Consider the following 23339-nt stretch of genomic DNA (forward strand, 5'->3'; position numbering starts at 1 on the left):
AAAAACACCTTTGTTGGGAGGGATGAAGTAGTTCACATGATGGTCTAAAATCTGTTGAGGATAAAAACCCTAGACCAAAACATGTTTTCACCACAGGATTGTGAAGGGTATTTCTTTGTATGTACAAACACCCCAAATATTGATAGAACAAAAATGACTTTGACCATGTTTGATGCAATAAGTCGCAAAATAGCCAATTCAGGAACCTTCCTTGATTTCTGTCAAATTGTGGCTCAGAATGGCTGATGCCTGGTTCAACATTGTTCAATTAAGATAACTCTTGTCTGTACATTTGACCAATGCATATGAGAATGGTCTAATGGTCATGTCAGTTTCCAAAGCATGCTGCTCCTCTTTCCCCCCCCCCCCCACTGTAAATTTGAAGGCTAGTTTATATTAATGCCTTCGACGCTATAACCCTTGATTATAGTTGCTTCTCCCTAACATCATACTCACCAACAACCTGCTCAGTTTGTGATTCACAAACAACATTTGACTTTAACTTTTGTCATATATAAAGAAAAATATTGACTTCCAGAGATGAGAAATGTTAGAACATTTTTTGGAGTTATTTTTGTTTGTATATGAAGGTATTTAATATCATGTGTGTAATTAGGGATTAATTTTGGGATTGTGGTAGAATAGCCATCATATGATATTGGTTGGGAAGTAGTGGATCAGGGCATCATTCAATTGGAACACAAATTGAGACCTTGAAAGTATATAAATGTAAGAAAAGGAAATGATGAGAAAAATTGATTGAGTTTGCTTTCAAAATACAGAAAATACAGGCTTTTTCAATTCTTTAAGAAAAATGAAAATCTTTAAAAAGCACAGCTTAGGAAAAAAAGTATCTCTATTGTTCAAAATTATTGTAAGACTTAAATTATGTATGTTCTTTCCCCTGCTGTAAGTAATTATGCATACTTGCTCAGAAAGGGTCAATAAATCCATGAGAAACTAAATGGAAAATTTGAGACAAAATGTTGGACCAAATCTGTTGTGGCATTAAGGAGCTCTTAATGAAACTGGTCCTAGGCTATAAAGGAAGAAAATTCTCCATTATGTCAAAGAAAGATGAATGTGAAATAAAAACACAAATTTTGGACAATGAGACAAGAAGTTGAGCCAAATGTAGAAAATGGTATCTGAACAAAGTTAAGGGATCATTAAAAAAAAGAGTCAGAGACACCAGAGAAGTTTGATCAAATGTTTTCAAGGAATTCTGTTTTGTGCAAGGGACTTGTGAGGTTTTACAAAAGTGGTTAAAATGCAATCTACATTTGTTAAGCAAGCTTAAAGAGAGACAAAGAGCAGCTTGTTTATCCAGGAAACAGTTTCTAAGATTGTTATCACAATATAAATCGGTGGATTTTTGCTGTGAAATATATAGGACTGTCATCAGCATGGAGTAACCAGCAAACTCTTAAATGATGGACAACCACTGAATATTGACTGCAATAAGGAGTTATAGAATATGTGTTGATATTCGGATCAGTGTGACCTGGTAACACGATATTTGCTTGGATTGTGTATCTGTTTAATGTATGTGTTTTACAACATGATAATTGGAAAAACTGATTCTGGAGCATCTTCTCACCAAATTGTTTTGTATTTTGAATTATTTTAAAATCTTAAACATGAGAGTGACTGTTCTTAATATTAAGACAGTGTTTGATCTATTGGGACATCAGGGAGCCCTGGTAAAACTGGTCCCGGGCTGCAAAGGGAGAAAGTTCTCCATTACCTCAAAGAAAGGTAAATGTGAAATAAAAACAGAAAATGCCGGAAATACTCAGCAGGTCAGGCTGAATCTGCGGGAAGAGAAACAGAGCTAATGTTTCAGGTTGAAGACCCTCCGTCAGAAAGATTAATATGGTTGTTGCAGGCCAGTCATTTCAATTCCACAGTTTCCTCAATGCAGTGAACTAGGCCCAGACATCTTCATCTGTTTATGAATGATCTTCCCTATATCATAAGATCAGATGGGGATGTTTACAGAATGCATAGTATTCAGTCTAAATTGAATTCCTCAGATACTGGAAAAAGTTGAGCATGCCTGTAGCAAGGTTGTAACATTCGAGCTTGAGCTGTTAAGCAAACAGCAATATTTGCACCATCCAAATGACTGGTAATGACCTTCAACAAAGAAGGAGAATCTAACCATTCCCATTTATGTTTTAACAAAATTATCATTGTTGAATCCCCCACAGTCAACAGAAATCAGAAACTTAGAGCAGCCACATATGTACTGTTATTGCAATTGGATTCAAAGAGTGGGTATTCTGCACTGTGACTCTTTCCTGATTCAGTCTTTTCACTTTCCATAAAGTGCAAATTAGGAATTTAATGAAATATTCTTCACTTGTGTTGATGCATGAAGCTCCAACAATGTTAAAAAAAACCCCAACATAATCTGATACACAACAGCCTGCTTGATTGATATCCTCTCCTTCATCAGCATGTTTTGACTGACTGGATATCATCTACAAGATGGACTGAAATATCTCACAGTCTTCCACAGTAGCACCCTTTAAATCTGGTCTTTACCACTTGGGAATACAAGGGCAACAAACACCTGATAACACCAGCAATTTTCATCTTTCCCTTCAAGTCACACACCAAGTTGACTTGTATATATTCAAAGCTTCAATATCATCCACCATCGAAGGAAGAAGAGCAATATTCCCATGAAGCCTGTCCTGAAATCAGTGGTTAATTCTGATATCCATTGACTTGGCAATTATCCCTGGATGTGAATACCTTTTCAGAAGTAAGGAGAGCATAACAAACTGAAAAGTCTTCATTGAATTGATAAGGATTTGTTCAATTTGGTGTCACCAATCGTCAAATATCTATCGAAGGATTTGCTTCTCTTTGTCCAGGTAGTAACTGTCATTAATCTTAGGTTCTAACATAGTTGGTCTACTGACTTAGATATTTTGCATCATAGAAGGACTTGGCTTTCACTGCATTTAAGGAGGTGGCCTTACCTTGCTCTGCTACCTGCAACAAGTTATAGCAAGATATTTCATCTTTATGAATACAGTATAGTGCTACAATGTTCCCACAGAATCATTATACCACAGAATGCCATTCAGCCTATCTAGTCCATGGCAGTTCTCCATTAAGCAGTCTGGTCAGTCTCATTCTCTGTGTAAATTAATTATAAAGATGCTCAAGCATTTTTTGCATAATAAAACTTGCTTTATCTAATTGTTCCTGATTTTGCTAAAAGGATGTTGACCTGAAATATTAACTCCATTTCTGTCTCCATGGGTGCAGTCTGACCTGATTATTTAGTGTTTTCAGTTTTTGTTTTGTAAAAATGCAAATTGTTGTTAGTAAGGAATGGAGCAATGCCACTTGTAATACTTCAAATAATTCTTTGGAAAGTAAATTCAACACATATTTGACTAAGTACATTGCCTGAATTGTCTCACATCTGCATCTAGCCTTCAATACTGGTGGAGAGCAGCAATGATCCCAGTTAGTTATGGTAGGGTTAATCACTGGAACTCAACTATCTTCTACATGGATTCCAGAATACCAGACAATGGCCTGAGAATCCTGTCTTGATTGACTTCACATCAGACTGAAGGAGCGATTCAGTGCTGTCATTCTCTGACGTAAATGGTAAAATTATCACTTCAGCTTTGGACAATACTGTATTTCTTGATTCTTTTCTGCTGGAATACATGGAATAAGATGCCATTATAGGTGGGTTAGTTTTGGATTAGGTGGTTCAACCTTTTTTTAAAAGTGGGGCCTGAGAGTAACATCCTTGTCTATTGTAAACAAAATTAGTTCAGCAAGATTTTAATTCAGTGTTTCAAGTTTTGTCAGAAATTATATAAAGTGTCTCTATTTCTGTTTTGGTTTTTCAGATAACATTTAGAGTTTGATAATTACGCTTAGCTGTTCTTCGATTCAATCAACCATGTATTAAATAAAAATATTTGGTTTAGATTGACAACCAGTTACTATCATTAAATCTTTGAATATGTAACTATGATCCCTTCTCTTTCCTCCAATTTAATCCTTTCTGAAAGTATTTAGTATTAAAATGCTTTAGCAGTTATTTGTAGTTATGTCAAGTGGGTGCTGAGCTTCATTATCTTGGTCAAGCAAGCTCCAATAATCTCTTGAACCAAATGCTGAGTCACTGCAGCATTTTATTCAATATCATCATGGCTCCTTCTCCACTGCCTCTGTCTATTTGTTCTGCATCTGGAAGCAGCAGTTCCATTGAAAGCAAGATCATTTGCAAGAACATAGCCAGAAAAGATCAGCATAGTAAGTATGCTGTAGTTAGCAGCATGTTTTTGTGAGATAAATCTGATATGCTGCAGGGAGTAGTTATGTAATTTATTATTTTTCATATTTGTGGGCAAAGGAAAAAATTTATATTTTGTTCAGTTCTTAAATTGTAATGTGAGGGAAAATTATCTTGTGATCTGTCGAAGCCAGTGAACACCAAAGTACAATATATTTGAACATCCAATTAGTTTAAAGTTAAATTATACTGTTCTTTATAATTTAAGTGGGAAAAAAATTGTAACTGTTACTTGGCCATACAAAATCAAGTCTGTTTCAGAATATGAAATGTTCTCAATGATAGAAATACAGTCTCCAAGATATCAAAATCTGCAGTCAGGCAATTCATCTATAATTCTTAGTGAATAATGCTAACGGAATGTAAAAAAAATTGCATTTAAACGATAAGAAAAAAGTTGAATTTGTTCATGGTTTCCGTTTTGCTTTTTTTAATGATGTAATTTGTTTTACTTTAAATTGAACATGTAACAGGTTGGCTTAAGGATATAAGGTAATCTGAAACCTTGGAACAGGTATTTCATGAATCGGGAATCAAAGTTGGAAGAAGCATTAAATTATATCATTTACAAAAATATTTAATTTGTAACTTGTCTTGTGTGGAGATTTAATTTTTGGTTACTATACATAAAATTAAGTCTGTGGATTGATTACATAGTGAAGAACTCGGTTGTTACTATGCCTTGTAAGTTAAAAGTGTCATTGGAATAACATTCACTTTTTCATTTAATGTTCTTTGTCATTTAGCACTATTAAGACCATTAAAAATCATTATCATTAAAAATAGTTATTTTTGTAAGTACAATATTAGACAATTTGGCTCTAAGTAAAGCTGCCTCATTTTTGCATATTTATGAGAAATGCTTTTATTTTAGTGCAGTAGGCTCTGTTCCAATGTTGCAGTATAATGCTTGCATAGGACAGATTGTAGACTGGTAACTTGCATTATAAAACTTCAATATGCTATTTATTAAATGTTGGGATATATTTGTCAGTTAAGCAGGTAGAAATTTATTGCATTCATTCTTTAAGAAATTAGTTTTGTCTGTTTGTATTCTGAAATGCCTGTGAAGGAAAGTTCCAAATTTCCTTGTTGATAAAGGTATACTAACTATGGAGAAATTAATAAACTGCTTTCAGTAATATAATATTTATCATCATTCAACTTTATTTCATTGCTTTGATTTCATTTACATTAGAGGAATTTTAAGGCCATTAAAATATCATGTATTTGTTAAAGCAAGTACAATATTTATGGAGGTGAAATTGGATTTGTTTTGATATATTTTTGTGCTATAAGGAATTGCAGAACTGTTACCAATTAGTGCAAATGCTTCCACCAATAAATGAAACGGACCATTGAAGCTTGATTCATTCAAAATTGCAGGGCTGTTGCTGACGTAGCTGGAGAAAGTTCCAGTTCAGCCTGTGTGCTACATGTGGTTGAAACATTGCAATATTTGGACAAAGAAGGTTTGCTTTGAACGTTGAGCTGACTTTCAAAAAGTATGTACAGTTTTGTACTTGGAGATGAAATTATTGAATTGATCTTTATTAGCATGATTTAGGAACATGAAATCTAATACAGGCGTGTATTGTATATGCATTAATCAGAGTTTCCAAAGTTGTAGAAATTGTTCAAATATTCAAATTACTAGTTGATTTTCTTTTGAAGTAGGTATTATACTTGCAAAAGTGTATGATTATCAATGTGACTGAAATTGCAGGACATTTTATTGCCTTTTGGTATTCAGCTTGAAATGAGCATCATTTTTACAATCAAATTATATAAATAAATGATATTATACATGGTCAGTGCTTATGAATGTCATCCATGAATAGAGTGTAAAGAGGCAGTGTTGTCTTCAGAGAATTTCTAAATAAAAGATAACAAGAATGAGCTCTGCAAAATCAAGGGTATGATTTTGCACTGGATGTTGTGTGAAATGCTTTGATTTGGGCAGTGTTTTAGACTAAGACAAAATGCTTTTAAGGGAAAAAAGGCATAATTATTTTAAGCAGAGAGAACAGAACTACTTTGGCATACACTGAGAGGCTGAATATCCTCATCCATTGCTGTATATTTCCAAAGTTTTGTGATATTCTTTCTGCTGCCCCTCGAGATTCTCAATCCCACTGTACTATCTGGTTGCTTAGCTGATGTGTTTCTAAATGAGCTGGAGATCATTCAACTCAGCAAATGCATTTCTATTTTGTCAGCAGCTTCTGCTTTCTGATGGCAGCTGTTACTGAGATTGTTTTCTTTGAAATAAAGACTGAAAAGGGATTTAATTGATTTGTTTATTCTTTAAGTTGAATCCTTGAAATCCACTTTTACAAATTGCATCTTGTACAGAACACCATTATATGCATCGTATCTGCACTATGCTACTCCCTTTACCTATATGCTCATTTACCTTCATCCGTATCAACCATCATTCACTCCTTTTTGCCCAATTCCCACTTTTCTACAAATTCCCACTTGACTTCTCCCTTCTCTTCCTCTCTGTTCACAACTGTGTTCCAATATGCAGGCTCCAGTTTTGACGACTTTGTATTATCCTACCTCATCTTCTTTCACCTTTGTCTGTCTAACCCACACGTTCTAGGTTAATTTTCATTGCAAACTGTTAAGTTTTTTAAAAAGCTTGTCTTAGTGATTTCCCCCTCTATAATTGCTTGGTGCCTTATTAACTTCATAAAATGCCTTGGATTTCAGTGACCAACTGATCGATCAAGCCACCAATTTTAGAATTTTCTGGAATTTTATTATTTGAATAATAAATGCTCAAACTATAGTTTATTTTTGCCTTACAAAACACAAAGTTTTCTGGGGTAGCATTCTCAATATCATGTAATCCTTCAGCTATTCAGAAGGAGCAGTTTGTAATTGAAGATTGGTTTTGTGGACATGAGAGTTGGACACAGAAAAGGTTGGCTTATTTTTAAATACATTTTTGTAAATAAAGTTCCATTGTTATTAAAAATTTTGAATGAATTTTGGATTGTTTTATTTTTTAAATACAATTTTGTTTCAAACTTAGCCAGATGGTATGGAATATGAAAATTTGCTGTCTTTTCCAATGGCACCTAAAAAATGTAAATGTTCCAAAGGAGGTGGATGGGGTTAAAATGGCAAGAGTAGCAAACTTTCATATGAATATATTATTGAAGCTGCGGAATTTAAGTACCTATCGGTCATGTTTGACAGTGGTTAAGAATGGATCAGGAACTCTTTCTGTTACTGACATCTCCAAACTAAGCATACAGAGGTAACAGACATTTACAGGCAAGAACATTAAAAAAAAATGTAGGAATAAGCCAGTCAACTTCTTGACCCTGCTCCACCATTGAATAAGATTATAGCTGATCTAATCTTGACTTCAACACTACTTTCCCTCTCTCTTCCTATACCCTTCGACTCCCTTTTTGTGCAAATGTCTGTCAATATTCACCTTGAATATCTTCAATGACTCCACCTCCGTAGCTTCCTGTGGGAGATAGTTATCAGTTTATGCCTGTCTGAGAGAAGGAATTCCTCCTCATCTCCATCTTAAATCCTCAGCCCCTTTTTTTTGAAACTATGCCCCCTGGTTCTTGATGATCCTCTTAGGGGAAAGATCTGTTCTTTGTCAATCCATCTCAGAATTTTCATGTTTCAATAAGGTCACCTCTCAATGCAATGGGTTTATGCTCAACCTGTGGAACTTCTCTTCAAATGTCAACCCCATCACCCTTGTGAACCTCCTCTGCACTTCCTACAATGTATACATCCTCCCTTAAATATGGGGACAAACACTGATTACAGTAACCCAGGTGAGGTCTGTCTCATACTCTTATCAAGTATAGAAACTTCCCTACTTTTGTTATCTATTCCACATGCAACAAAGATCAAAATTCCATAGCCTTTACAAAATGTTAATATGCCGTACCTGGTGTTTCGTGCCCCAGATCCCCTTTTACTGCAACATTTTGTAGTATCAATCTATTTAAATAATTTGCTTTATCATGCTTCCTTCCAAATAATCTTGCATTTTCCTGCATTGTAAGTCCATCTATCAACTTCTTGTCAGCTGCTTAATCTGTCTACATCCTTAGTCATCTTCACAACTTTCGTTCATCAGTAAATTTAGCTAATTTGGTGCCCTTATCCAAGTCATCAATACAGCTTGCAAGTTGTTGAGGTCCCAACACCAATCCCTGTGGCACCCTGACTGCCAATCCAAATATAACCCATTTGTCCTCACTCTCGGCTTTCTTTTAGTTAGACAATGCCCCATTCATGCCAAAATATCCCCAACTCTTTGCACTCTTGTGCAGGAACCTTTCACATAGTATCTTATTAAATGTCCTTTGGAAATCCAAATACACTACATCTCCTGGTTTCTCTTTATCCACCTTGTTTATTACATCCTCAAAGAACTCCTTGTCAAACATAATTTTCCTTTCATAAAGCCATGTTCTGACTCTGCTTGATTTTCTTATGGCTTTCTCAATGTTCTTCACATACCTTGCAAATAATGGATTCCAGCTTTTTTTTTACCAAACACATGTTTGGCTGAATGGCTTATAGGTTCTTGCTTTTTGTCCTTTTGTTTTGAATATTGGCATTACATTTGCAATTTTCCAATCTTTTGGGACCTTCCCAGTATACAGAGAATTTTAATGGATTCCAGTCAATGTATCCATCCACAGCATTTCTCTTCAAGGCCCTTGGATGAAGCTATCTGATCTGAGAAATATCAGCCTTTCACCCTATTAGTTTGTCCAGACCCCTGGTTCACACCCTGGATTGATGAGTGAACTAGATGCTGGATCATTAGGATTTTTAAACAGTTGGGTGCTGGATTATCACAGTTTTTTTTTTAACTTCAGGAGTCAGGAATGCAGTTTGCTGGAAGAAGGGTCCAGAAATAGATTGTAAGGTTTATTCCTTGGGAAATTTTGTTGTCACACAATATAGCAGAAAATGCATCAGTTTTCACATTTTGACAGGAGAATTTGGATCTTGGAGTGTTTCATTGGCAGAGACATTCCGCAAAGAAGTTTAATTCAAAGTTTTTGATTGGCTCCTGAAAAATGATGAATACTATTTCCCTTATCTAATGTAGATACCTAAATGAATGGAAAAACACACTATCTTTTTGCAATAGTAGATGATAAAATGGCAGTATTAAAAGAATCATTTTGCCACAGACTAAATCCTGTCTGTCAGCATTTCTTATATCGCTTAGAGTGGGATGAATAAACTTGCAAGCAGAGCCCAATATGAACTTTGGGGTAAGGAAGCAACATCAAAAAATAATCTGAATGCTTCTACTTCAATAGAACTGAAGTATCAGATTCTTAAAGAACCAGTCTTGCATCTGACATTAAAACAGAATTCAAAGTATTTTTGGATTAGTTGAAAACAGAACCTGATTTCTGGTCTACTCCCATAGAAAATTAATGAGGTAGCATGACAAACTATTCACACTTCATATAAATGTTCCTTCATTCAACATGTTTCATATTTTTACCTCAAAGATAGTGCATTTACTGTATTATATATGAAGTTGGCTGCAGTCTTCATGTAGGCCTTTAAGCAGAAACTTAAGGTTACTGGCAGCAAGGTCTCCAAAATGGATTTGCATGTGTATCCAGAGTATGCTATTAGCAGAATCCTTTTGAGACTGCCAGAATCAAAACCAAGAGGGACAAATTAGAATGTTTAATTCTATGTAAAACTATATACAGAAAGAAAAATAAAGTGATGAGATCTTAATTGTTCAAAGTTCCATTTTTATATTTGTTAAACTTCTGAAATAATATCTGAAGGAATTAGATTACACATAAAACTAGCTTTTTTTTAGTATTGGGGTGATTTTTTTTGTAGTTTTATTATACAATTGCACTTTCACACCTCAATGTGCAGTTGTTCAAATTTGTGTATTTAATGGTATCTCACAGATAAGTATACAAAAATCTCACCCCAGATGTACATAACTGTGTGTAGCAGGTGCCGATGGAGTGAACCTTGAAGTTGAGTACAGAACAGCAACTTCATAATTTACTTAACCTGCATGAGCAGACACTGGATGTTGCTGATCTGAGTCCGCAATAATAATGATGAGCATTATTCTGAATACAGAACTTGAAACAAAGAATGAAAGGAAGGCCTGCTGCTACCTACACTTAAATTAGATGGTGGGGTCAATTGCTGGACTTGCTGGAGATCATGTTTGATTAGGGAACCAAATCATACTTAGATTTTTTTTAATACAGTAGAATTTTGGACAAATTATCTGATACATTTTAGAATTGCTATGAATCTGTATAATCCTAGTGCCATAAATAGGAGTAAATAATTGTCCTTTTCAAATTAGTAATGATTTTTCCATAGTTCAAACCTAATGTAGAACAGTTCAATTTGTTTATTTCTTTACCTTACTTTTGTGACAGACCAGACGCATGATAGGCAAGATGTATTCTGAGGTTGTTAGCTCCTATATTGGAATTGGTTTATTATTGTCACTTGTAGCAAGGTACAGTGAAAAACTTGTCTTGCACCGTTCATACAGATCAATTCATTACACAGTGCATCGAGGTAGTACAAGGTAAAATAATAGCAGAATGCAGAATAAAGTGTTACAGTTAAAGAAAAAGTGCAGTGCAGGTAGACAATAAGGTGCAAGGTCATAACAAGATAGATGGTGAGGTTGTGTCCACCTTATCATACTAGGGAACCGGTCAATAGTCTTTATAACAGTGGGGTAGAAGTTGTCCTTGAGCCTGGTGGTACGTGCTTTCAGGCTTTTGTATCTTCTGCCTGATGGGAGGGGGAGAAGAGAGAATGTCTGGGGTGGGTGGAGTCTTTGATTATGCTAGCTGCTTTACTGAGGCAGCGAGCAGTATAGACAGAGTCTATGGAGGGGAGGCTGGTTTCCGTGACATGCTGAGCTGTGTCCACGACTCTCTGCGAGTTCTTGCGGTCCCGGGCAGAGCAGTTGCCATACCAAATCGTGATGCATCCAGGTAGGATGCTTTCTGTAGGGCATCGATTAAAAAAAATTGGTGAGGGTCGATGGGAACATGCCAAATTTCTTTAGCCTCCCGAGACAGTAAAGGCAATGGTGAGCTTTCTTGTCTGTGGCATCTGTGTTGTTGGAACTTGAAGCTCTCAATCCTCTCGACCTCAGTACCATTAATGTAGACAGGAGACATTGAAGAATATAGAGGGTCTCTTTTGAGTACTGAGAAGATTCTAGATTTGGGGAAAAGAGTTCCCTGGATTATGTAACACTTATGGGACTTGTATTGCTTTGCTGAATGGTACATGGACTCCTGTGTCTTGATATTACTCCAGAAAATGTAACTGTAGATATTGTTTATCAGTAGTAGGGTATAACTTGATTCAAAGCAAGAGGGATGGAATTAAATGGAATGATTTTGGTCTTGCAAATTGTGTTTAGGAAAAGGGTGGAGGTCAAGTTCTAAAACTGATGCAAGTTTTCATCCCCACTCAGCTCTTCCCTTGCCAGACTTCACTCATAAGGTATGAGTGAGCTTCAATTTCCTATTATCCAAGTAATTTTTGGCAGAGCAATCTATCACTCCATGAATTTGATCTGTTCTGTTTCTATCTTAATTCATTTCTTGTTGTTTTCTGCAGCTGGGGGATGGCAGTGAATGTTTATTCCACCTCTGTGACAAGTGAAAATCTGAGCCGACATGATATGTTGGCATGGGTCAATGACTCTCTCCAGCTCAATTACACCAAAATTGAACAACTATGCTCTGGTAAGAAGATGATTATAATTATTTTTTTTTGTGTAAGTAATGGACCTTGTTTGATTTTGTCATAATGTTTGGTTATTGATATGGTTTAAAACTGAAATTATTGGGCATTATATCTGTTGTACGACTTTCAAATGCTGAAAAAAATATAGCATAATGCAATTTGACCAGTTTACTATTTTCAATAGCATTAATTACAAATGAGGTAAAGCAAAAAACACCACATTTTATATTAATCTGTTACAGTAACAGTGTTTTCTTCTGTTGAAAGCAAATTTAAATTATATCTTAATATGTGCATCCATTAGTGAAAAGAAGCTGAAATTAATTTTGGGGATTCCTTGGCCATTCACTGGGAAGTGAAAGTGTCAATGATAAATATGCTATAATTTAATAAAATGACACATTGGTAGACGTATAAGATAATTGCCTATATTGTCCCAGGCATAGAATATAAGAACAGAGGGGATGATGCTTGAACTCCATCAAATACATGTTAGGGTATAGCTTGTAATATCTTGTACAGTTTTGTCATCACAGTGCAGGAAATATGTGATAGCAGAGAGGGCTTATAATGATGTTGCCAAGGCTGAGAAATTGTAGTTTAATGGGGAGACTGACTCGGTTGAGATTGTTTTCTTTGGAACAAAAACTGAGAAGAGATTTAATTGAGGTGTATTAAGTCATGAGATGCTTAGTCTGGTTAAGCAGAAGGATCTGTTTCCTTTGGCAAGTCAGTCAATAAACACAGGACACGGAAATTTAAGTTAGCTAGTAGAAGTGTGAGAGGGAAGTTGAGAAAATTCTTCTCACATAGTCTAGAATTCAGTATCTTAAAGGATAATGGGGGAGGCAGAAATACCCATCGCATTGAAAAGTATGTGACTGAGCACTTGAAAAGGCATAACCTACAAGCCTTATGGGCTAAGAGCTAGAAAGTGAAAGTAACCTAAGTAACTCCTGTTCTGATCAACATGGATGTGAAGGGCTGAATGGCCTCCAACTGTAAATTTCTATGACTCTGGAGGTAACCTGAGTTTGAATCTGAAACATTTTCTTAAGGAAGAGTAAAGAATCTTTTCCTGTACCTCTATATCTTACACCACCACATTAGGGACTCATGAACTAGGCACAGTACTCTAGATGGGGCCTAACCAAGGTCCTGTACAAGAATAATACAGTGCTTTGAGTTTTATACTGAATAATCATTGCAGTGCACTTCAGTGATGCATTTTGCTTTCCTGCTTCTTAACGTTTTTGATGTTGACTGTCCATTTCCCTCCACAGATGCTGCCTGACCCGCTGAGTTCCTCCAGTAGTTTGAAACAATCTGCTGGAGGAACTCGGGATTGAGCAGCATCTCAGGATCAGGTTTATTATCACTGTCCTGTATGACATGAAATTTGTTGTTTTGCAGCAGCAGTCCAAAGACATAAAATTACTATAAATTACAAAATAAATAGTGCAATTAAAAAAAGGAATAATGAGGTAGTGTCCATTCAGAAATCAGATGGCGGAGGGGAAAAAGCTGTTCTTGAATTCTTGAGTGTGGGTCTGTAGGTTCCTGTACCTCCTCCCTGACAGTAGTAACGAGAAGGAGGCATGTCCCGGATGGGGAGGGTCTCAGTGCAGGTCAGAGAACACAGCACAAGAGTGCAAGAAAATAGGGGCAGGAGTTGGCCACTAAGTTCCTCAAGCCTGCCTCACCATTTAATGTGATTGTGGCTGATCTAAGCCCTCAATTCCCCATTCTTTCAAAAATTTATCCACCTCCACTTTTAAATACTTCTATTGGGCATCAACAATTGTAAGGGGTGGAAGAGTCCAGAGATTCACTACCATTTGCAAGAAGAAATTTCTTTGTACCTCAGTTTTAAATGACTGGCTCCTCTTCTTGAAGTTTGAGAATAAAATCTTGGTTTTCCACCCCCACTATCACCACCACACAAAAGAAGTGGTATTCAGCAAGGTATCTGTCACTTGGAATTGTTCCTGAACATGCATTTACACTCTTTGGATGAAGTGGCCCCAGGCTAGATTCATTTCATTTTTTAATTATTTTATTTATTTGGACTGTCATATGCAATGGCCTGTGAAGCTGCACAGGAGACACAAGAGACTGCAGATGCTGGAATCTGCAGCAACATACAGTCTGCTGGAGGAACTCAGTGAGTCGAGCAGCATTTGTGGGAGGAAAAGAATCATTGACATTTTGGGTTGAAACCTTGCATCAGGACTGAGAGTGGAGAGATGAGATGGCCACTCTCAAGAGGAGAAGGGGAGTAGTGAGAAAGGAGTCTGAGGTGATTGGTGGATTGAGGAAAGGTGCAAGATAACAGGTGGGTTTTGCCAGGTCGGGGTGGAGTTGGGAGACAGTGGCAGGTGAATGGAGGGAAACAGAGGAATGGAGCAAGGTGGGGGGGGGGGGAGGGGAGTATGAAGATTGGAGACAGCTGCTGGAGATAAGCAGGAACACAAAGCTGGACTCTGATAAATTAAGGAAGTGAAAATGGGAATCATTAAGGGAGAGGTGAATGGCAGTTGGAACCAGAACTAGATAGGGGAGGGGAGACCTGTGGGTGAACTGTGTGTGTGTAGTGGGTGGATGGAACCAAGAGGGGGATGAAGATGGGTGAAGGGGGCTGGGGGGTATGAGGAAAAGGGGACAAAAATGGGAGGACTGGAGGAGGATTGGAAGGGGAGGGGGAAGGGGTGGTTGGGATGGGAAAGGGGGGATAAAAACAGCCCACGAAGGGGAGGATTACCTAAAATTGGAAAACTCAATATTCATGCCATTGGGTTGTCGACTACCCGGGTGAAACTGCACAACCTATTCTTTCTCTGCCATTTTATTTAAAATGCCTAAGGAAATGGATTTAAAACCAGGCAGGGCTAATATGGCGAAGAGCATCCTTGTTTGCTGGCTGCAGGGATTTTACGTAACCTGAGTCAGGCAATCAGAATATATAGTATAGATACAGTCCATTTGTCTGAACTAATCTGTTCTGAAAAAATTGCTTTGGAGAATGCTGGCATTAATCCCATTACCTCTCGCTGTGAGGTAAGCATGCTCCTATTTGAAATAACCCTCAACTAAATCTCATCTTAGCCTCACAAAAATCTCTTAACATCAAATGATTGACTACCACTGAGCACAAGACCCACTCATCAGAATTTGTGGCAGGAACAGAGTATATTAGAGTTTTACTTAATAAATGTAATATAACGCATCTTAAGAATTTAATTGATGTTTGATGTTAGAGTTTTACTTGGTGACTGTGTGTCCTGGCATGATAGGAAAGTTCTTGATGCCCTCAGCAAGTAACTCAAAATGGAAAATATTCCAACCCACAACATGATCATAAACAAAAAAAAAGTTTAAAACTAAATCATGACTACTCACCTGCTTCTTAGGCAGTCCCTCATGATTGGGGATAATTTACTTCCAAGCCAATGTTGTGGGTTCTGAAGTAACTAATATTGGAATTGCTGACTCTTCCACACATGGGGCAAGAGGGTTCAGTAGTTTGTAAAGTGCTCTGCGCTATCTGCCACTTAGACGGGGCCTCTATGTGCTCATCATGTTTTGCTTCAAGGTTCTCAACGTCAGCCCAAATGCACCTCCTCTACTTTGTGTGGTCATGGGTCAGAGGTTCACAATCAGTGGGGATGTCGCACTTCTTCAAGGAGACTCTGAACATATCCTTAAATCTTTTCATTTCTCTACATGGTAATCTCTTCCCATGACCTTGCTCGGATTAGAATGTCTGTTTCAGGAACCTGGTGCCATGCATGCAAATGATGTGAACTGCCCACTGTGGCCAACTGAGTGCAACTGGGAATGATAAACAGAAAAAACTGCAGATACTAGAAATCTGAAATAAAAACAGAAGATGCTGGTAGCACTCACCAGGTCAGCCAGTATCTATGAAAAGAGAAACAGTGTGAATGTTTCAGGTGGAAGATCCTTCGGGACAGGGAAAGAGAGGAAGAACAATATCCCACAAGATATATAGCCAATGTTATGGACATTTCCAATATTCTAATTTCACATGAGGTTTGACACTGATAGAAATAACTGATTTTGTCTTTCACCTTAAAGTTGATATGGGCATAAACATGATGGGCTGGATGGCTTCCTCCTTCGCCATAAATCTCAATGGTTATTGGGTCCTGAGTATTCCAGCACATCCATCCAATGTGCCTTTCAATACAAATGTCTATATTCAAAATATTTCATTAAATACCTACCTATATATTAGAATTCTTAAGCGTTTTCTAAGAGTAAACATGCAATCACTAAAATTTGGATTGTTTTCCCAACAGGAACAGCATATTGTCAATTTATGGATATGCTATTTCCGGGTTGCATTCATTTAAAGAAGGTGAAATTCCAAGCAAAATTGGAGCATGAATATATCCATCATTTTAAAGTCTTACAGGCAGCCTTCAAGAAAATGAATGTTGATAAAGTATGTACTTAAATTCTGATGAAAGTTGAATCTTCTTCTTTGTAAATGGAACTGTTTAAGTTATTAGTTTTCCAGCTGCTTGTCTCTTTTTTTTCCTTCTTAGGCTATCAATTCAACATGGCATTCTGCATAGAAAGTGTTTCCTGAAAGCAACAAAAATTTTTAAGATTTCCTGTCGGACAATCTCTGTTGCTTATTTTCTGTGTTGACCCTGCATTGAATCCAAACTATTTCAGCAGTGCAAGTAACATTGAAATCCAATATGTACTTTAAATATAGGAATCAACAAATATTTAAGAATAAATGATTAAGATGCTGGTAATTTTAAAGAGGAACAGAAAGTATTTAAAGCATCCAATAGAGTCTGTGGAGAAATTAGTTAAGTTGATATTTCAGGTTTGGATCTTTCATCTGAGGTTGATGATATGGGTGCAGAGCATTTAAAAGCAATAGTACAAAGGGAAATGAGGAAGTCGGTTTGCAAACTCATCCCGAAACAAAATGACCAATTAAATGACAGATGTGAATGAAAAAGTCAGAGTATTGTGAGGCGATGAGAATATGCAAATAACTGAAAAGGTGGGTAATAATGCAAGTTTCCAACACTTTTTTGGAAGCAGAAAGAATAGTAAAATAAATCTGAGATAAGAAAATATGTGGGGACCTTCTTTGGGACCAGCAGGCAGTCCATACCTAGACTTTTTTGACACTTTAAATCCTTTGCCAGTTTTTTCATACTTTGGTTTCTATCTATTTTCCCCCTCCCCACTCCTTCATTTCCTGAGCAGGTTACTTGTTCTCCATAAAAAAAATCTTGATTTGTTGGTCTCTTTTGTTGCCTTCTGTTGGTATCAAGTCTGTTGTTTAATTATTTTTCTACTCAAGCAATTTTCTGTGTCTTACTGGTAGATGTGTCCCCTTTCCTATCTATGTTTCTTTGAAATGCTGTGGTGTATTCCAGATCTGATGAAAGACTTTGCACATTAAAAGTGTTTCTCTCCATAGATGCTCTTTGACCCATGGAGTGTTCAGAACATTTCCTGCTTTTACTTCAAACACTATAAGCTCATTAAAAATAGAAACCGCCTGGATAATCAATACCTCCCAACTGGCAATTACTCTGTTGAAGAAATCTTTTAAATGCAAACATAATTCATAATATTTAAAACATTATGGTGCTGATTCCATCTTGATACAATGCCATTAGCACTTTCCCTGAACCAAGTTTTCTATTTGAAGATTTAAAGGTAGAAACTATTTATTTGAGCTTGATAAGGCGAGATGTGATATCTGGCAATAATCATGATTTTGCGATTACCATTTTCACTGTTGTTATTTTGGGTGATTTGCACTAATACTTAATTGTGATTGTTTTGCTATTATTTTGTTTCTGATTATATCTTGAATATTTCCAAAAAATGACTTACATTTAAATAGTGTAGCAATTATTGTCCAAGCAATTGACTTTGACGGTGTTAGTTAAATTATATTCAGTGATTATCTTGCACTATTTCAAATCTTGAAAGTTGTATTGTTTTTAAAACTATTTTACTTATGCATTTTTACGCCAAGCATAGCAAGCCTAAATTTTGAATTCCAGGTTCTGGTTTTACTCTAAGCACATATGCAAACTGATCTTTCTCATTCAATTCCATGTGCACAGTAAAAGAAAAACATTCTTGCATTTGTTGACAAAAGGCCTGTATTTGTTGCTGCAATTTGTTGCAATAGTTAGTAAAATTGAGTTTTAGTCATGCTGAAGTAGTAACAGTTGCAGTGGTTTACTAGCAAAACCATAGTATGTTTATTTAATAAATGGTGTGCAAATAAGGAAAGTTAAATTCTAGCCTTGAAAACAATTTAGATGTATCTTTTGAGAACTTTAAAGGTAAGATCATGAACTAATTGTTTGTTTTAGGAAATAATATTTGCTATCTTTACAGCTTCTGTATGGTCATCCATCTGGTAAAGGGAATTACATGAATTTAAGATAACAACTTTTCTCAAAATCTGTTGGCCATCAGAAAATGAGCTTAAATATCTTGGAGATCTTTTTCACCTTTTAAAGTTTATGCAAAGATAATTATGATTGCAAGTGCTTTCTATGTGCACATGAGATTGAATACAGACAATTAACTCAGTAATCTGATGTTAAACTCGCATAGCTTAAAAACTAATATTTGCACAATCCTGCATCATATAATCCATCAAGACATCATACCTCCAAAAAATATCTTTGATTTCTAAGACTTCATACATCCTCCATTTTCAGATGAATTGGGTCTGTCATTCAGCAACAGAAATCACAGGATTCCTTTGTGTCTTCCTCAAAGGCTACATGATCTCTCTCACTATTTTGGTTTATCTAACATGTCAGTCCTGATTCTTTGCGTTTTTTTATATTCCCTACTACAGTAGTACAGTATCTTTGTAGATTGTGGAAAGGACTGAGGAGATGAGCTCCTCTGTGCAGAATACATAGACCCTTTCCTGCACTTATTGTCATGGTTGCTGGCGTAGTTTAGTGTTTCAGACAAGCAGTTACGTAGGTTTATATTCCTCCACATAGCAAGTTTTCTGCTCACTTCTAAGTGATCAAAATCTTAGTCTGGGACTATATCCCCATACAGGATCTCAAACCTGGTACCAGGCTTATGGTTTACAAGTAGCAGTGTGCCATCCTTTATGCTTTGAAATCATGAACAACCTCGTTACCATGAATACTAGCAACAAAATCCCTCCAATCAATTGGCAGGATAAGCAAACCAATGTCACTCTTCATTTGGGGGCCTACATCCCCAGCATTGAGGGTCTGATCATGTTCACTGGGTTCCATGCCTGACACCAGGCCCCTGGAACAAGCACTATATACCACATTCCGTCACAGGAGATCTTCAGGAGGACAGAAAATATGTTTCAAGAACTTACTGACTCATGGAAATTCCAGTTCTTGACCACTCAAAATGGCCATTCAAGAAGGCACCAAGTTCCTTAAGTCTCTATGACTGAAACATGCAGAGACTAGTGGCAAGCAATGGAAAATGCTCACAATATCTTATACCATCCGCCCTGTCAGGCTTCACCTGTGGTGGCAGAGTTTGTGGATTCAACAAAACTCTTCAGTTAACTCAGAACCCACAGAACTGAAGTGAGAGCAAGTGTCCTGGATTCCAAGTGACTGCCTTTGAAGAAGATATCTCCAAATTTTTCCAGATTGGGAAAACAGCCTCTTAGCATCTACTCTGTCAACCCCTCTTTATCTCTTATGTCAGTGAGATCATCTCCTCTTCTAAACTGGAACATAGGCCAGTCTTCCTCAGTCTTTCTGTGTTGGCTATCCCTCAAAACCAAGGAGCTAATCTTCTGAATCCATGTTGCACTAATTCCAAGGCAAGTACATCATTCTTTAGATATGGGGACCAAAACTGCTCGCAATGTTCCAAGTGAGGTCTTATCAAAGGCCCTGTGCAATCTCAGCTTCCTTGTGTGCTTCTCCTCCTCAAAATAAATACCATTAAGCTTTCCTAATTGTTTGCTTTCTATATCTACATATTTGCATTTTGTGGCGTGTGATCCAGCACGCCAAAATCCCTCAATGCAAGAATTTCCCGTTGCTTGTCATATAAAGAATTTTTTTTGTTCTTCCTTTCAAAGTGAATATCACATTTTTCCTTCATCTGCCTCTTTCTTGCAAAAAGTTTAATTTATCTATATACTTGTGCAGACAGTTTGCATCTTCCTTGCAGTTCCCTTTCATACTTGGTTTTATTTCTTCAATAAATTTGGATGTATTGCGTTTTTTAGAAATTCATCCCTGGTTAAGGATTGCAACACACTGATGCTGCTGTATAATGTATTTATCACTACTGACCAGACATGTACTTCTAGGCATCCATCTTTTCATCTAATTCAGTAATAGATTTTAAATAGCTGAGAATCTCTGCAGCCCTCCACTAGTGAAAGACAGCTAAATTGCATATTTAAAAACTCTTAGCCTGTTTGTGAAATATGATCTTCCTTCCATAAAACCATGTTGATTCTGCTTAAATGGGCCTTGAGACAAATTAGCCAGAATCTGATGTCTGGCTAACTGGTCTCAAATTCTGTTTTTTTCCTCTTTATGGTGGTGTTATATTTGCTGCTTTTCAATCGGTTGGAACTGTTTCAGAATCTAAGGAACTTTGAAAGGTCATGGCTAATGCTATCATTGCAGCTGCCCCTTTGAGGACCCTGAGACACAGCCTGTCAGGTTCAGAGTTAGATTCAAAGTGTGGCTTTAGCTCCTGCAATTTGGCAGTAATTTCTCCTTCATGAGAATAATGAGCTTTTTTTGGTAGCCTTCCATTTTAGCTGTATTTGTGTCTTCATAAAAAATATTTGTTGAATGCCTCAGCTACTTCTTGACTCGCTATTATAATTCCTCCTTCCATTGTTTCTAAGGGACCGACATTTTCTTTTGATAATATCTTTAAATATTTTAAAGATATTTCTTGCTAAATTGTTTTCTTATTGTATCTTTTATTTCCCTACCGATCTTTTCCTTCTAAAACCTTGCCAATTCTCAGTCTATTTGGTAACAAATTTAAACCACTTCCTTTATCCTTGGGTTGTCCTTGAATTCCCTGGATTGCCATATATGGATGGATCACTTTTCTCATGGAGTTTAATTTCTCAATGCAATGTTCTTTAATTGTGAGTGATGAAGTACTTTTTAAATGTGTGTCATTGACTAGTGGCAAACCTTAAAATCTAATTCCTCAAAGTGCCTCCACCAGCTGCTGCTTGGTTCTGCCTTGTTTTTTTTTAAATCCTCACATGTACATTATTTTTATTCAAATTCTGAACTCTCGGCTCTGACTTGGCTTGCAGTTTGGGAGACCTACATATAAATTTTATCACGTTGCAAACACTTTTGCCCAGAGGATGCCTTAGCATAAGATTACTAATTAATCCCATCCCTATTAAATCTTGTTTAATATAATGAATTGGCTGAGGTTACTATGTACTTGATATTTGGTTTCTTTTTACCTAAACTGAAAATTAGTTTATATTACTTAGTTACTTTTTGAGTACTTTTTATTGTTTTCAAAAGCATACTGAGCATCAAGCAGAAGACAAATTTTAAATACTCATTACCTGCATATTCCATTGATCACAAGTATTAAATGCACAAAACACTACATCTCCACACGTAGATAAAGAATGGAAAGAACTGACTGGCTATGGCTGCTCTGCATTTTCGAACACAGATAACCACTTGTTTACTGAGTGAAATTTGTGCATCAACAAATGGCATATGCCCATTGAAGGCTGAAATTGTTGACTTCTGTTCAGAATCCAAACGATTGATATAAAAATTGTGTTAATTATCAATCTCTGGAGAGTCGTACAAAATTTTGTGTTTATGTTGTGGCCTTTCTGCGTGGCATTTCCACATTATGTGGAATGTTTCAGCAGATTTTGAAGAGGAGCATAATTCAAATGCCTGTGAAATCAACTTAGTTTTCAGAACACAGGATCTTCCAGAAAATTATCTGGATTTATTACTTTTGCCTTTTTTGTTGGCGCTATCAATAAAGTTCTATCACTTGTTGTTGATAATCTGGAGAAAAAATAATTCTCCAACTTTGTATGTTGCCCATTCTCTCTCCTTCCTCTCTCTCTCTCTTGCATTTTTTGCTGTAAGTATCTGACACCTTTTTGAACAGGCTTGTTTTCATGTATTTATTACTTTAATTGTCCAAGTGAGATCCTAAGCACTTTGTCATCTTAGCTGATACTGTGTTTTCTAAAATGCACTTGGAATTAAGATGTGTTTGCAATACCTTCATGTATTGGCTCTTCCTTATTCTTCAGATGTATATTAACCTCTATGTACAGAGCTTTGGAGAAACTTGTGAAATTTATCATTTTTTCTAAACATTTATGCCTGATTATTCTTGTGATCATTTGAGATCTTGCATCGTTTGATCTCTTAGTGCTTATTTTTGCATGGCAGGGAACTGACATGCTTTGGTGCTGCAGCCACTGTACTTTGGAGTTCAAGTGCAGACTTCCTTGTACCATTTTCACTTGTTTTATTAAAAGATATTTTGGAAATTTTTTTCTCTTAAATTCTGTAATCAGAAGTTGATTTCAACATTGACTGTTAACATTTTAAGAGGAGACGCATGCAAAATGGATTGAATCAAGGGACGACAATTATATGAGCGATCAAGGGACAACAGTTACACTATATGAGACAACAATTTGCTTCTTTGAGGTAGATCTTCTTTGGTGTATGTATCTCCAAGAAATACACTATGGAAGGATAATAGAGTTTCTTTCTCTCTTGTAATAAGTTAGCTGTTTTGGCGACTTACTTAAAAGTTTGTTCTACCAAGTCTATGGCTTCTGAATTGATCACTGCAAGATTAGCTGCAATCCTTTAACTTGGGAGTGCCTTGATGCATTTTCGAACACCATTGTTTGGATATATTTGCAAAGGCAAACACAGCTTTTGCAAGATCAGTTCTGTAAATTGGTATTTAAATCAATTCACAGAATTGCCCATCTCCATTTTTCCCACTAGCTTGATATTATTGTCTGTATCTGGAGATTAAAAATGAGGAAGCAAATATGATGACCCACCTTTGGTATTAATGCTTCCTCACTCTTTACATATATTTTATCCTCTGAATTAAGAACTTCTGTCTTCCTTCCCTGTTGTCTTCATGCTGATTTGAAGTACTTGGAGGTTGATTGTTAATTTTATTT

At 36.5% G+C, this 23339-nt stretch overlaps 1 protein-coding gene across 4 annotated transcripts in view; it reads left to right on the top strand.

Annotated features, from left to right (window-relative positions):
• mapre3b (microtubule-associated protein, RP/EB family, member 3b) overlaps nucleotides 1-23339 on the top strand; it is a 57830-nt gene that overhangs the window by 14750 nt on the left and 19741 nt on the right. For 2 of the 4 annotated variants that reach the window (XM_052024588.1, XM_052024585.1), the window contains exons 2-3: nucleotides 11987-12114; nucleotides 16438-16583. In XM_052024588.1, coding sequence (XP_051880548.1) covers nucleotides 11994-12114; nucleotides 16438-16583 — 267 coding nt within the window. In that variant the 5' untranslated portion in view covers nucleotides 11987-11993. Of the gene's footprint in view, nucleotides 1-4216; nucleotides 4297-5822; nucleotides 5842-11986; nucleotides 12115-16437; nucleotides 16584-23339 lie in introns of those variants that run through there. The other 2 variants (XM_052024587.1, XM_052024586.1) reach the window with 2 other exon arrangements.

Source organism: Pristis pectinata, chromosome 10, assembly GCF_009764475.1.
Source record: "Pristis pectinata isolate sPriPec2 chromosome 10, sPriPec2.1.pri, whole genome shotgun sequence".
NCBI classification, from domain to species: domain Eukaryota; kingdom Metazoa; phylum Chordata; class Chondrichthyes; order Rhinopristiformes; family Pristidae; genus Pristis; species Pristis pectinata.